The 14,219-nt window shown below is 58.7% G+C and overlaps 1 protein-coding gene across 9 annotated transcripts; it reads right to left on the reverse strand.

The window, feature by feature from the left end:
* Positions 1-114: 114 nt before the first annotated feature.
* On the reverse strand, positions 115-11,676 carry DBNL (drebrin like). Of its 9 annotated transcripts, none has more exons than XM_081146921.1 (13): positions 11,537-11,676; positions 7,456-7,511; positions 6,092-6,204; positions 5,501-5,575; positions 4,406-4,552; positions 3,540-3,617; positions 3,010-3,158; positions 2,885-2,933; positions 2,530-2,620; positions 1,956-2,051; positions 1,752-1,864; positions 1,382-1,478; positions 115-938 (listed from the first exon to the last, which is right to left on the reverse strand). In XM_081146921.1, exons 1-13 carry the CDS (start codon positions 11,617-11,619, stop codon positions 799-801), a joined length of 1,287 nt encoding a protein of 428 aa, XP_081003047.1. In that variant the 5' UTR covers positions 11,620-11,676; the 3' UTR covers positions 115-798. The 9 variants fall into 9 exon arrangements, with proteins under 9 accessions (XP_081003047.1, XP_081003048.1, XP_081003050.1 ...); XM_081146922.1 differs by having other exon boundaries at positions 2,885-2,930; positions 11,537-11,667; XM_081146924.1 differs by lacking the exon at positions 7,456-7,511 and having other exon boundaries at positions 2,885-2,930; positions 11,537-11,650.
* Positions 11,677-14,219: the final 2,543 nt, after the last annotated feature.

Consider the following 14,219-nt stretch of genomic DNA (forward strand, 5'->3'; position numbering starts at 1 on the left):
TCTCCCTGGTGCCCAGTGGGCACCAGGCATCTCGCTGCATACCCACGCACACCCATACAGTCTGGCGTGGGTACAGGCCCTCGGCCCCTCCCACAGAACTAGGTGCAGGAGGCTCATTTCACTCACATCCTAATTTTATTTTTTTAAATATGTTCTTATTGATATGAGGGAAAGGGAGGGGGACAGGGGGGAGAGAGAGGAACATAGATCACATGTTAACCTTTACGCCTCTTCCAGGTGGCTGCAGCCGGCTAGTCCGAGGTGCACACCCACTAGCACCAGACACCAGGAAGGGGCTGCTTCATACAGGACAGTCAGGTTATAACAGTGGGTATCAGAGCCAGGGCCTGTGTGGGTCAATTCGGACTCCCAGAGCAGACTGGGACATGGGGAAGATGGCAGGTGTCCCCACCAGGGCCAGCAAGCAAGAGTGAGCCACACAGAAGTATCTGCTGATGCTTCCATACTGATGGGGGCTTGGTCGCCCCTGTCCCCACACACAGCCCAGGCAGAGGAACAGACACAGGAGCACCGAGCAGGACCCAGAAAGACCAGCTATGTCTCCCCTGGTCACTGGCAGTGGGAGCCACCACCCCTCAGAGCTGCGAGGACAGGGAAAAGGCGGGAGTCCCTGCCTGTTGGGGCTGCTAGAAGTGTGTGCGAGTCACCAGGTTATTGCTGCAGTTGGGGCCCATTCCTGGAAGAAGACCATGTGCAACCCTCACGCTGCCACCTCCAGCAATGAGACCACGTGGGGGTGGGGGAGGATGGCCTGAGCCTTGGCCCCAGGCACGGCCCTCACTCAATGAGCTCCACGTAGTTGGCGGGAAACATGCCAAAGTGGCCGTCGGGCCCGTAGCCACGCCACCAGCCTTCATCGATCACCTCGATACCCGTGATGAGGTTCTCAGGGTCAAAGGAGATCTCGGTCTCGTCAGCTGAAAGGAAGGTGAGCCCAGATGCTGCACCAGGAGCTCTAGGGCCCTGGGCACCAGCTCAGCCTGTCCTGATACTGGCCTTTCCCAAACACACTTTCCGCAGGGCCTGGCTCTGGGCTAGTGTTCCAGCAAAAGGCTATAGACAGCACTTCCTTCCACACATCAGCTTGCTCCCCAAGGCCACCACCCAGAGCCACCTCTCCAGTCACACCTTCAGGCTCTACAACTAGGCTGGTAAATGGGAGTCACACTATGGACAGCAAGGGGCTGCCCAGTGCCCACAGAGGCTTAGCTGTGCAAGGCATCCACCCTGCTCCTCTCTCACCCTCCTGTCTTCTGACACCCCCTGGGGTTGTCCCTGAGGAGCCGCAGAACAGGCCCTTATCTTGGGCCCTGTGGTCTTGGGAGGGGGGGGGGGGGGGGCGGGGCGGGGGGCATGTTACCTGCCTGGTAGTCGTACAGGGCACGGGCACAGAGCCCCTTCCCACTCAGCCCCGGGTAGTGATCCATGTGCACAGAGCCAGCATCTTGCTGCTGCACCTGCCAGACAGGAAAGAAGTCTGGGTCCTGGTTACCTGGGCCCTGCACAAGGCCAGGACTTATATCAGGCTTGGGGGAGGGTATGGCATGTGAGGGATGGCATGGTAACCACCCCCAGCACCTCCCACATGGTGGTGCTTGCCACAGAACTTATCTCACAAGTGGCTCCAAATTTAAACAAAACCCACAGGTAATGAGCCTCGCAGGTGCGGCTGAGGGGGCTGTCTCAGGGAACAGGCCCTTGCAGCCCTGGCCCTGCTGCAGAGAACCCACCATTGGGGGCTCCTCATAGAGGGTCTCCTGCTCTGGGGGCTCCTCGTATACGGCCTCCTCTTCTGCCTGCACTGGACATGCAGGGGCACTGGGCACCGGTTCCTCACACAGACCTGCACAGGGATGCAGCCAGCTCTGACCCTGGGAGGGGAGAGGACACCCCCGTTGCCCCCCCCAGCCCCCACTGGGTGCCGAGAGACTTGCCTGCCCTGGGCCTTGAGGCAGTGTGAGTCACCTCTCCGCTGAGGGGGCTCTCTGGTTGGGCGAGCTGCTTCTGCAGGAAGGGGCTCCTCAGTTTGCCTGCAAACCAATGGTAAACAGGACCTCACACAGCGGGACAGGAAGAACACAGCCTCTGCTTTCTCTGGGCCCTGCCCGGAAGGGAGACCTGTCTTGTACAGTGGCTTCACACTGGGAGTGAGGACACCACACACACCCATATGCTTCACACAGCCCCTCGGGTGCACATGCAGTATGAGAGCTGGCTGGCAGGGCTAGTCCTGTGTCCTTCGAGGAACAGAGAGGTACTGGGAACCAGCTTACAGCCCAAAGTGTGACCTGTACCAGGGCTTTATGGGGCCAGGGCTGGAGGGTCTCCACTCCTTCCCTACCAGGTCTCTGCAGGATGAAGTCAAGGGCAGGGAGGGGACACCTGGGTCCCCTCCCAGAAGCTGTCATAAGTACAGGCTCTCCTGACTCACTCGTCCCTGTCACCTTTTGACCCATCTGTCACTCCCCTCGGCCTGGCCCTACCTCATGGCACAGAGGGAAGTCTCACCTGGCTGGGGGCTGGAGACAGATGTGGTGGACATGGCTCTCTCCTTCTGCTTGAAAATCTCCCGTGGGTGTGCTGACTGTTGACCAGGTTCCTGGGGGAGCATGCATGGACCCACTGTGAGTGGGAACCTGGAGCCTGCCAGCCTGCCTGGCTCCTGCAGTGTGGGGGCTCACAGGCCTTCCCCAAGCCCCGGCTGAGATCCATGCTAGGAGCTCCTGCCCTTGGCTCCTCTCTCCACTGCCACCTCTGATGCACCCAAGTGTGTCCCAGGTTCCCACCTGCTGCAGCAGCTCACAGTGGGTGGCCTCCACACCATGTGGGACGGGCCCTCTGGGTCTGAGCACCCAGGTCTCACCTGCTCCTCTCTGCTCCTTGAAACCACTTCCTGCTGCTCACACTTCCTGCTGGGAGGGCAGAGGGCAGGGCTGAGCCTCTGCCTGCTGACCCCTGAGGCAGCCCCATCTCCCCTCTGGGCCTCACCTCTGGCTAGCCTCCCTTCCTTGCTCCTGGTAGCGCTGCTCCCTGCGGGCGGCCTCCTGAAGCTCCCGCTCCCGGCGCTCCCGTTCCAGCTGCTGCCGCTCCTGCTCCACCCGCCGCTTCTCCTCTGCCCGCCGTGCCTCCTCCTCCTCCTGCAGGGAGCATGCTCAGCCCCTACCCAGTGCAGTGGGGGCTCCAGAGGGACACTCCCAGCCTCCTTACTTAACCCTGATAACACGAGTGACCATTGGTGCACAGGCAGTGACGAGAACATTGCTCTAGGAGCTTTTTTCTTTTTAAATTTATCTTTATTGTTGAAAGTATTACAGATGTTCCCCCTCCCCCCCATTGTTCCCCTCCACCCTGCTCCTGCCCCCCAAGGCCTTCGCCGCAGTACTGTCTGTGTGCATGGGTCATTCTAGGAGTTCATTATGAGAAAACTGACAGAAAGAGAGTAAAACACTTATTCCCCACCTGGTGCACACCAGACACCCCACAGACACCAGCGATCATCACGCCCCAACAGCACTCACCTCCGCTTTGGCCCAGAAGCTGTCTTTGCCGACCCTCTTGATCTCAGACACAGCATTGGTCTTCTGGTACACAGAGCCCTGCGGGGACAGGGGCCGCAGCACAGGGCCATCAGCAGGAGCGCACGGCCAGGCAGGAACTGTTAGGACAGCCCCTGGCAGACACAGTGGCCCCAGCTCAATGACCTGAAGGAGGCTAACAGCAAGGTGGCCTGAAAGGCCCTGGATACCACTGAGCAGGGAGGTGCAACATAGGTAGGCCTCTGGTTACACCAGGCCCTTGTGGGTGAAGCCAAGGCACGTCTGAGGCTGACCTCTGGCCAGCAGCCATTCCCAGGAGGCTGGCCCACCAGCCACAGACAGCTGACCACCAGGGAAGCACCTACCAATCCCCATGAACCCTGCTTTGTGTCAGGGGACTCAGATCCCCAGCCAGCACCAAGGCCACAGGCTCAACGGAATCTGCCCACAACCTGGAGGGGGCCTTCCCTGTCTGCCACTTGAATTTCCTCCATGGCGGCCACTACACAGGACATGTTGGTGCTGTGGCCTCTGATGGCTGCACTTTCCCATCAGGGGACCTCCGCCACACAGCATCACAGGCTCCAGAAAAACCCATCAAGGTCAGGGTAGAGGGCTGTTCCTCATGCTGATGAGCACCTGCCTCATAGGGGCAGCTCCTGCTCCTGTCAGACATGGGTCACCATCTGCGCCTTGACCCAACTCAGGGACCTGAAGCCAGGCAGGCAGAAGCCAGGCAGGTGGGAGCCAGCCCCACGAGGGATCAGGTGCCGAGGGCAGATGTAGCCAGTCTGGACACTGGGAAATGCACACCCACCCCCGTGCCCTCAGGCCCAGGCAGCACTCACCACTGGGGCCTGGGGGCCTGTGTCCTGGAATCGGCCGCTCTCCCTGTGGAAGGTGTAGTTGGCACCTGAGGCCCTGGCCACCTTCTGCATGATGCACTCAGGTTCCACATCCTCCTCAGCCCTCGCGTTGATGGTCACGTGGGCTCCCTGTGGCGAGAGCAGCAGTAACAAAAGGTGTTGCAACTCCACAAGAGGACAGGCTGCACACCTGCCTGCACAGGTTCTGGAGACCCTGCTGAGAACTGGGCAAATGCTCGAGCTTGTCCCAGCTCATGTGTGAGGCCTTCGTGCCTGTGGCATGTTCTGTGGCTCTGCATTTGAGCAGATGGCTCAGGCACTAGAGGATTTCTTTCTAATCAGTGACAACTAACCTTGACAGACATCTGGGAACAAGCACATTTTCTATAGCCACTGACCTATGGAGAGGCCTGACTCACAACCTCACTCACTGTCACTAAACACCCAGGAAGCCTGGGACCCTCTCTTCTAGCTCCCAGATGGAAAAATTGAGGTACATCTGAAGAAGTGTTGGCAGAACTGGAAATGCAGTCACCTGACATGTCAGAATAAATGCTTCTGAAACCACATGAGTATCCAATTATGACGGACATGCAGAAGTGGGCGGAAAACAACGCATCAAAGGGGCCACTTGTGGGGCACAGTGACCCTCCCTCTCCTACTAAACCCAGCAGTACTGCTCAGTACTGTTTACAGCTCTCGTGAAGCCAGCGCAAGCAAGGCCAGCCCTGCCCAAGACCAGCTCCCACACAGTGCTCCTCGAAGTCCTCTGTCCTGCCTCCCCCCTGAGGCCACACCGAGGCCACACCCAGGCCGCTATGCACACCAGCTGAGCAAGACTGGAACAGCCTGAGATCCAGATGCTGAGGGCAGGTGCAGCCAGTCTGGACACTGGGAACTGCCCACCCACCCCACTGCCCGCGGGCCCAGGCAGCACTCACCACTGGGGCCTTGGGGTCTGTGTCCTAGAGCATGGGGTGTGGGGCACACCTCCAACTCTGGCTGTGGGTCCCACTCACTCATTCTGGGTACCTGGGGTCTGATGAATTATGAGGCCCTGCAGGGCGCGGCCCTCACCTTCAGGAAGCTGGCCATGGTGCTGACGTGGTTGGCACACGCACCCTTCCGCACGTCGTTCACGCCCTCGCCCGTCTGCAAGGCAACACACCCAGCATGACCTGCCCATTCCCCAAAGCCAATGCACTCCCAGGGACTTGGCAGGTTCTCTGTGTCTCTGGAAGGAGAAAATGGCTACCACAAAGCACAGGACCAGGTGGCCCCATCTCCAAGTCAGGAAGGTGGTTGGGGCAGCTTCCACTGTGGGGGCACTTGAAAATCCCCCAGTCCCCACCCCAGCCCCATCCTGTGCTCCCAAAGCCTTCCCAGCCCTTCCCCAGGCCCTCTGCTTCCTCGGGATAGCCTGAAGGGGACAAGGGCAAAGGTTGTCCTGTGATTGTCAGTACTTCATTCTGCAGGAGCAATTCTGGGCTTGGAAGGTGAATGCTGAGCTTCCAAGGCCCAAGGTATTCTCTGGGCCACAATGAATTAACCCTCCAGCTATGCAGTCCTCAAGTCAAGTCCTCCTCTGCTCCTATCTCTCAGAGGAGAGCAGGGGGAGCTTTTCCGGTCACACCCAGACGAGAACGCGGACCCTCGGGCTTCACATACCCAGTTGATGAGAACAAACTTGGGCAGGCCGGAGTTGGGGTCCTTCACCCTGCAGAACGCGTACATCACCTTCCCGCTGTTGAGCTCCTCCACCATCTCCTCCAGGCCCCCCTCTGCAGCAGGCATGGGAGGGTCAGAGGAGGGCAGCAGCCCCTGCCCACCTGGCACCTAGTCCACCAGGAACGGAAGCCCAAGCTGCCACCTGCATCAGAGTGAGATCCTGGGCCCAATGGGTGAGCCGGGTGGGATGCAGGACCTGCACTATGACTAGAAACTCCACTGACTTTTACTCACACTCGTCTAAATACCATTTTTGTAAAATAAAAATGTAATTTATGCTACAGACCAGGCACCAGCCTTTGAAAAGGAAGACCTTCCAACAACCTTACCATCGCCTGGACCCCACAAAGGGCCCTGCCCACATGGCTGCTCAGAGGGCAGGGCCACCCAAGGGTGGGGAGCAGAAGGGAAGGACCCCCACAGGCTCAGCTCTTAGACGCTCAGGGAGTGACAGGGCACAGGAGGGGCTGGCCAAGCCATTCTCTCCTACACTGAGGCTGAGGCCCAGCATGTACCAGGGTTTGCTGCTCTTATCAGATTGCAAGGAGGAACTCAATTGCTCAACTCTGCAACTGCTGCCTATGGCATCACAGTGTGTGAGAGACACTGTGGTGGCAGCCCTTCTAGAAAGAGGACCACCAGGGAAGGCACTTGAGAGAGGGCAGGACTCTGTATTAACAAGTCATCAGAACCATTTGTGTGGCCAGCAGGTGCTTGGTGGTGAAGCTGTGCCTGGCTCCAGTCACAGGAGCTGGCCTTGAGCACATGGAGTCAGGGTACCTGCTGGGTGTTGCAGCTCCCACCTGCTGTCTCTGGCCCAGGCCTGCCGAACCATGCTCCCTGCAGAGACCTCCTATTGCCCCGTATTCCAGCAGCACATTTCCAGGTCACCCCGACCCAACTGAACACATACACTGCTGCACATGTAGCGCCCACTAGACGGGGCAGAGGGAAAGGTGCGTCTGCACCTCTTCTCCGGTCCAGGCCCTGTGAGCTGGCAGTAGCCCATCCATCAGCTCTCCCAGCTACAACGCAGAGCGGCACCACCCTGCACCTCAAGCCAAGAACACCAAGGAGGGCTTACTTTCACTTGGAAATACCTGAAACCCCCCCATCCTTCCTGGTCCATGTCCCGATCAGGGGTCAGAGAATTCCTCAACCCTGACGCTGCCCCAAGTCCCCTCCTGCTGCTGTGATGGCTGAAATGCCACTGGAGCTGGACAGTGACAGCCATACTCCCCCTTCCTGCACCTCATCCTCCCTCCCTCTGGGAGCCCATTCAATTCCTCCTTGGCCGTACTCACCCCCAGTGCCAGCCACGCGAATGTCATTGCTGTTGCCTTCATAGGTAAAAAGAGCCCTGAAAGAAAACAGGCGGGCTCTGTGGCCAGTGCAGTGGGTGCCGTCTGCCCTCAGCCCAGAGAGCTCAGCATGGCAGTCACACTCTGGGCCAACACGGGCCCCATGGTGACCCACTGGGCCTGCCAAAGTGTGGCCTTCTCAGCTCTGAGCTGAAAACGATGCTGGCCTGACTGACCACAGTGACTTGGGGGCAACAAACCTAAGACCACAGGGCCCATATATCTCCTCTGTGGAGGGCTGAGCTATAAAGTTTTATGGTAACTTTTTATACATTCACGTGTCAAATACTCGCCTGGCTACCACTTATGTGAATTTGAAAAGACAAGGACACCCGCACATTCCTGAACCCAAAGCTCCCAGAGGAGCAGGAAGGAGGAATCGGCACCAGGCACCTGGGAAGGTGCCAATGCTCTGGGCACGAATGCCCCATCTTCTGGGGCCGGCAGGGTTGGTGCAGCTGGTCTGTCTGGGTTGGGACTCTCCTGACAAACACAGGCTTCCCTAGGCCTTGAGCAGCACCAGAAACCATGGGGGCCATGACTCAGCATGCTGCCAGGTCCTTAGGGACAGTGCTAGTGGGGCAAGACCTAGACCAACCAGAGTCTTACCTCTCCACAGGTGACCCTGGGCCACACCTCTCTTCCTGTAAGACTAATTCATAAGAACTCTGGAAAAGATTTGGGCTTAAAAATGTGTGCCCAGAGGTGTTTAGGAAATATGGTGAACTTTACTAAATGTGGGCATACCTATGGAAGGTTCCTCAACCAGAGCAAAGGTTACTTGGGAACAGAGGCTGCTGAGCCAGCCAGACCAGGCTTCAGGGGTAGACAGTCTGACAGGAACCCAGTCAGCTTCCTCTCGGCTTCCCTACGGCCCTGATAACGCCACTGGGCAGAGCTGCCTATACCTAAGAAAGTTGGAAGAAACGAAATTTGACCCAGGCCCAGTGGATCTGGTTGACAGGGAGGACAGGCTGCCAGAAAAGAAGAAAGCTTCGCCTGGAGAATGCTGGAAGAGGTGGCTTCCCGGCAGTCCAGCCATCAGCACCAACTCTGCAGGAGCTCAGCTCCAGGCATGCTGGCTGACCATCGGACAGCAAGTCAAAGGGGAAACCTGGTCTAGTATTTCGTCTCCTGCTCTGGTGGTCAGAGTCCTGACCAGCCTTTCTCTTAGTGGAAAGGAGCCCATTCCCCCTGAAGGACAGATGTCAGGAACACCACACAAGCAGCAGGGACAGAGATGGCCACGTAGCCCAGCTCTTCCAGGACCCAGCAGCTACTAAGAGCCAGCTCTGTGCCTACCACCCATCCCCTGGCCTCACTCTTCACCCTGGGCTCCAGCCTTAGCCATTCTTGGACGCTCCCAGCTCAGAGGCTCATTCCCACATTGTATCTAGCCCCATGTTCTTTCTAATGAACATGAAAAGAATGGTGCTTTGGCCTGTGCACTGCACATGGAGCATAGGGCACTGAGCACCTTATAATTAAGTCATTCCTTCCAAAAACACGCACCGAGAACCTGCTGCTCGCTGGTGATGGGAATGCAGCACAAGTGAGCAGTGCTAACGGGACAGAGAGAGACACACAGCAACCTGCTGCACTGCCAGGTGGGGGGGGGGGTCCAGGAGCAGGACGCAGGCTGTGAGCTAGGGAAGACGGACCAGGGAGAACCAAGAGAAAGACCAGAGATCACCCACGCGCCACCCACCATGCTGGAGACCACCTCTTCTTGCTCTGATACCACCTTTCCTCTACCCCCATTCCATCCTTCATCTGAGCACCTACTACCACACCACAGCCCTGCACCAAGGACAGACACATGGCCCACCCACCTCTTATGGAAAAGAGAGCAACCAATGCAGATGTCTGGATGGGTCTGGAGAAGTTGGGAAAATGTGACTGCAGCCAGGGAGTGAGGCAGTGAGGAAGGCCCCTCTAAGACCACCTTGGAGCTGAGAACTGAATTTTGGGGAGGCCCTGGGATGATGTGGGAGGTCCAGGCAGAGGAAGAGCTGGAGCAAAGGCTCTGAGGAGGAACCAGCTTGCAAGCTTGAGGAAGAGAAAAGGGCTACAGTGTAGCTAATGGGAGGGCTGCAGGGGTGGAGGTGAGGAGTGGGCTGTCAGGGCCTGTCAGCCAGGTGAGGGGTCTGGGCTTTATTTAATGTTCAATCAGAAGTCACTGCAGGGTTATAAGCAGGGAAGTGACATCAGGGAGCGGGACCTGCCACAAAGTACCTGTTGACAACGAGGGCAGAGGCCAGGGGTTCACACTGCTGAGTGGTACTACCTGCACTGCCATTGGAGCCTGGAGGTGGGGGAGGAGGCTGGTGAGATGGGTGGGCTCTGACTGGGTGAGAGGAAAGAGGAAGCTTGGCACCCTCAGAGGAGATAGGGTGGTAGCAGGCAGCTCTGGTAAGAAGTTCTCGAAAAGGCTGAAACATGGGCCTGAAGAGGGAAGCCTAATCATCCCCAAACCAGTGATAGTCGCTGAGAAGACTGAGGATAAAGAGAGGCCTGGTCTGGCTGGGGTGGCTCAGTGGTTGAGCATTGACCTAGGATCCAGATCACTATTTGATTCCTGGTCAGGGCACATGCCTGGGTTGTGGGCTTGATCCCCAGCTGGGGGTGTGCAGGAGGCAGCGGATCAATGACTCTCTCATCACTGATGTTTCTCTCTCCCCACCTTCCTCTCTCTGAAGTCAATAGTTATATGAAAAAAAAGAGAGGCCTGGAAGGAAGGCCCATGTGGAAGGATGCCCAGGAGTCTTCTAGGTAAGTCAGAAAGAGCTACGCAAAGGAGCAAAACCCTAACTGGGAAGGACTGGAGGGGGCAAAGATACTTCCAAGTTCCAAAGTCAGGTGGCCTCATGTGGATGTAAAAACGGGGCACTCTGTGTGGAGACGCCCTTGACAAGGTTTGGAGTATCATCAGAGGCCTAAGGGCCCTCTGAGGACAGCAGAGAGGAGGGGTGGTAATCTAGAAACTCTCTTTAGAAAAATAACAGTGAACTTCCTGAAGGACTATAAGGAAGAGAAAGCAAATAACCGCTAGCAGTTACCAGGCACCTTTCCCTAATTAGAAGGGATGCTTCCTAAACACAGGGTGCACTGAGTGTCTCCCCTGCAGAATTGGGCACAAGTGGCACGCAAGGCGCCCACATCAACCTAGGCCTGGCAGGAGAGGGGTCTGCAGACCAGGCAGCTGCTGTTCTGACTTCTTCCCCACAACGCCTGGGGCTGGAGGAGAGGAAAGCCTCCTGTCTCAGGCACACTGCAGCGAAGCCACTTTGCTGGGCACCAGGAAATGCAGAGAGAAAGCTGCAGCCTGACAAGTGGAGACCAGTCCCAACAGCACCGCCACACCCAGTGGGCCCTGCCCAGAGCCGGTCCTCTTGGGCTGCCACACTCAACACTTCTTGTACCTGGACGTGCTCAAAAGCGTCAGCGAAAACAATGCAAGCAAAGGGGCCGCGCAGGGTCATCCCAGAGAGCTCGGACAGGATTCCGGCGCCATACACCCCAGCCAGGAGGGGACCTCAACACCGCCGCCTCGCGAAGGAAGTCGCGGGAGGTGGGGGGATGGTCGCCCGCATCGTTAGGCACCCGCTCCCCAGGCTCCGGCACGGGGAGGATTCTTGGGGAAAGGGAGGCTCTGAAACCCGCATGCACAGAGAAGGGGGGCCCCAGCCCCTGACCTCCCTGCCTGGCGCCTCCGGGCGGGGCTCCCGCCGCCAGCCGGCCCGCAGAGGCCCGTCCCGGGGCCCGGCGTTCGCAAGAAGCGGGAGTGGCTTCCGCTTTCTCAGGGGGCTGTGAGGGCCGGCGGGGAAGCAGGACCGGTCCTGCACGGCGGCCCCGGGCCGCGGGGAGCCCAGGGCCTGCGGCTCACGCGCCGCGGGGCAAGGGGTGGGGACCGCACGGCCCGGAGCGGCGCAGGTGTGGGTGCACAGGTGAGTCCCGTCCGCGGCGCCCGCGCTTCCCCGCCCGGCCCGGCCCCAGCCCGGCCCCAGCCCGCCTCGGCGCCCACCAGTCGGTCGGCGACTTCTCGGCGACCACGCGCGCGTAGGCCTCCTGCAGCGCCGGCCCGTTCCGGCTCAGGTTCGCAGCCATGGCCCTCGGTCCCCGCGCCGCCGCCGCTTCCGGGCCCGCCCCGCCCCGCCGCCCGGAAGCCCCGCCCCAGCCGGAAGCGGGAGGGCGGGGCCGCGGCGCCGGGGCCTCGGGGTGGGCGGTGCTCCTCGGGGCGTGGCCGCGGGACCAGCCGGGGGCTGCTCGCCGCCGCGCGCAGCTCGTGCCGGCTCCTCCCGGCCGCCGCCCGGCCGCGAGTCCCGGGCTCCAGACGGCCCCGCAGCGGGACCGCGGGCCTCGGTGGGCCGTCAGCGGAAGCGTGGCCCGACAGGACGCGCGGCAGCGGGCGCCGGCGAGAGGGACGGCTGCGCACGGTCGCGCCTCCAGCCCCGCCGGCCGCCGCCCGCCCGCCCCGCCGGCCCGAGCGTCCCCGCGCCTGCCTCGGGCTCAGTCTCGGGCCGGGGAGAGCGACGCGCCGAGCAGCCCGAGGTCGCCTTCCCGGGCACAGACCTTGCTCGTGCGCCGCTTTCGTTTCTGGGCGCGCCGCCGCCTCTGCCTCTCCGAGGGAGAAGCGGCGACCGCCCGGACCTGGGGAGGCCTGGGTCCTGGGTCTGCCCCACTTTCACTTCACGTGTTTGCGTCCAAAAAAATGGGCTCTACTGACTGAGCCCCCAGCCCTTCCCACTTCTGGTCTTCTTTCTTCAGTGACACCCCCGCCGTCCTCGTTTTCCCTTGCACCTCACACCCAGGTGACTTCCCCCACCTTCCATATTCTGGGGGACCCGCTTACTGTCCTGCCCTCTCTTCTTTCTCTGGGAATGTTCCTATTTAAACACCTAGTTACCAGCTTCCTTCATCCACCTGGCTGCCAGTCCCCAGCCTGGGGTCCCTGGACCGCTAGGAGGACAACGCCCCTGAATCAGGCTCTGCGGCCTTTGTCTGCGGGGAGCAGGTTCCTCCACACTGACCAGGGAAAGGTGGGAGGCCCGGCCCGTGGAGAGAAGGCTGAGGAGGGCCCTGGTGTGGGATTCCTGTCCTGTCCTGGTGTGTGACAGGCTCGGGGAGGCCTCTCTGAGGAAGTGACACTGGAGCAGTCAGTATGGGGGCGGGTGATGCGAGATCTGGCAGGAGTGCTCCAGGCAGATGGACAAGATGTGTCTGGGCTCTGAGCTTGGGGCACAGGAAGCGGGAGGAAGCTGTGGGTGGAGGCTGGATCCTGCAGGACCCAGGGTCAGGGAAGGGACTTCGGGTTTTATTCTACCTGTAACAGGACCTCTGGTAGGCTTTCAAGAGAGAGGGCTGATCTGGCGATGTTTTACAGAGGTCCTTCTGGCTGCCACCCGGGGACGGTTCCCGCCACCTCTCCCCGCCACTCCTGCTTTTGAGTTCCTGTTTCCTTTCGCCACCCCCCTCTCTCTGGCTGGCTGTTCCTGTTTGAGAGAAAGGTCTCCAGAGGTCATTCCAAGGATTCCTCTCTCTTCTCCTTAGCTGACTTCTCTGCCATCTATACAAGCCTCTATACTTTTCTTGCATGTGGGTAAACCCAGATCTGCTTTGCTTCCGGATGCTCACCTGGTGGATTCATAGGACAGATCCAGGACACAAAACCAGAGCCCTGAATGGTCAGTCACCTCCACACTCTGAGGGCATCTGTGTCTGAGTGTGGAGGGAGGATTTTGCTGGCAGACTCCCTCTGGAGCCCAGTCTATAATAAACCAACAGCATTAAGGAAAAGAACTGACTGACACGAACTGCAAGACCAGCGCTTCAGTTCGTTCAAGCTGCTATAACAAAACACTACAGATGGGAAGGCTCATAAACAACAGAGATATATATACCTCACAGTCCTGGAAGCTGGAAATCCGACATCAGGGCTCCACAGATTCAGTCTGCTGAGAGCCCGATTCCTGGTTCACTGCTGGCATCTTTTTGCTATGTCCTCACATGGTGTAGGGGGCAAGGGAGCTCTCTGGGGTCTTTCTTTTAAGCATACAAATGCCATTCATGAGGCTCCACCTTCATGACCTAATCACCCCCAAAGGCCCTACCTCCTAACACCATCACCTGGGTGGGGGGTTAAGATTTCAACATAGGAATTTGGGGGACACAGTCATTCAGACCAAAGCAATCAGTAAGAAAGGATAGCTATTTATTCAAAGTATTCATTAACAGAAATGTCAATTATCAGAAAAATCATTTTCTTAAAACCACCAGGATTACATCTGTGTTCCAGCCCCACGTGGCCCCATTACTACAGAGTTAGAGAGATGGAATCATTGCTTTTCCTGCCCTAAAAAGAAAACTTGTTTATGCTACATGGTAAGTAGAATCCAGTAAACAAATACTTCACAACTTGAGAGATTAAAAAAAACAAAACACCTTCCTAATTGAGTCCCTGTTACGATTTGAACAGAGTAACAGTCAGTGGTAGGAGGTGGGCAGGCTGCGGTCCTGCCGTGGTCTAGGTCACAGGCCTTCTGGTGGGGAGAGGCTGCAGGACCTCACCCTTGAGGGCTGGCTGAGGGCAGCCACAAGCCAGCAGAGGTGGCTCACGGGAGGACAAAGGTCCTCCATCCAGACGGAGGGCGCCTTCCTGCCACCTAAGGGTTAAAAAGGCTTCAGAGAGGGTACGCTTGCTGCTCACC

Source organism: Miniopterus schreibersii (genome assembly GCF_964146895.1).
Source record: "Miniopterus schreibersii genome assembly, chromosome: 9".
NCBI lineage: Eukaryota > Metazoa > Chordata > Mammalia > Chiroptera > Miniopteridae > Miniopterus > Miniopterus schreibersii.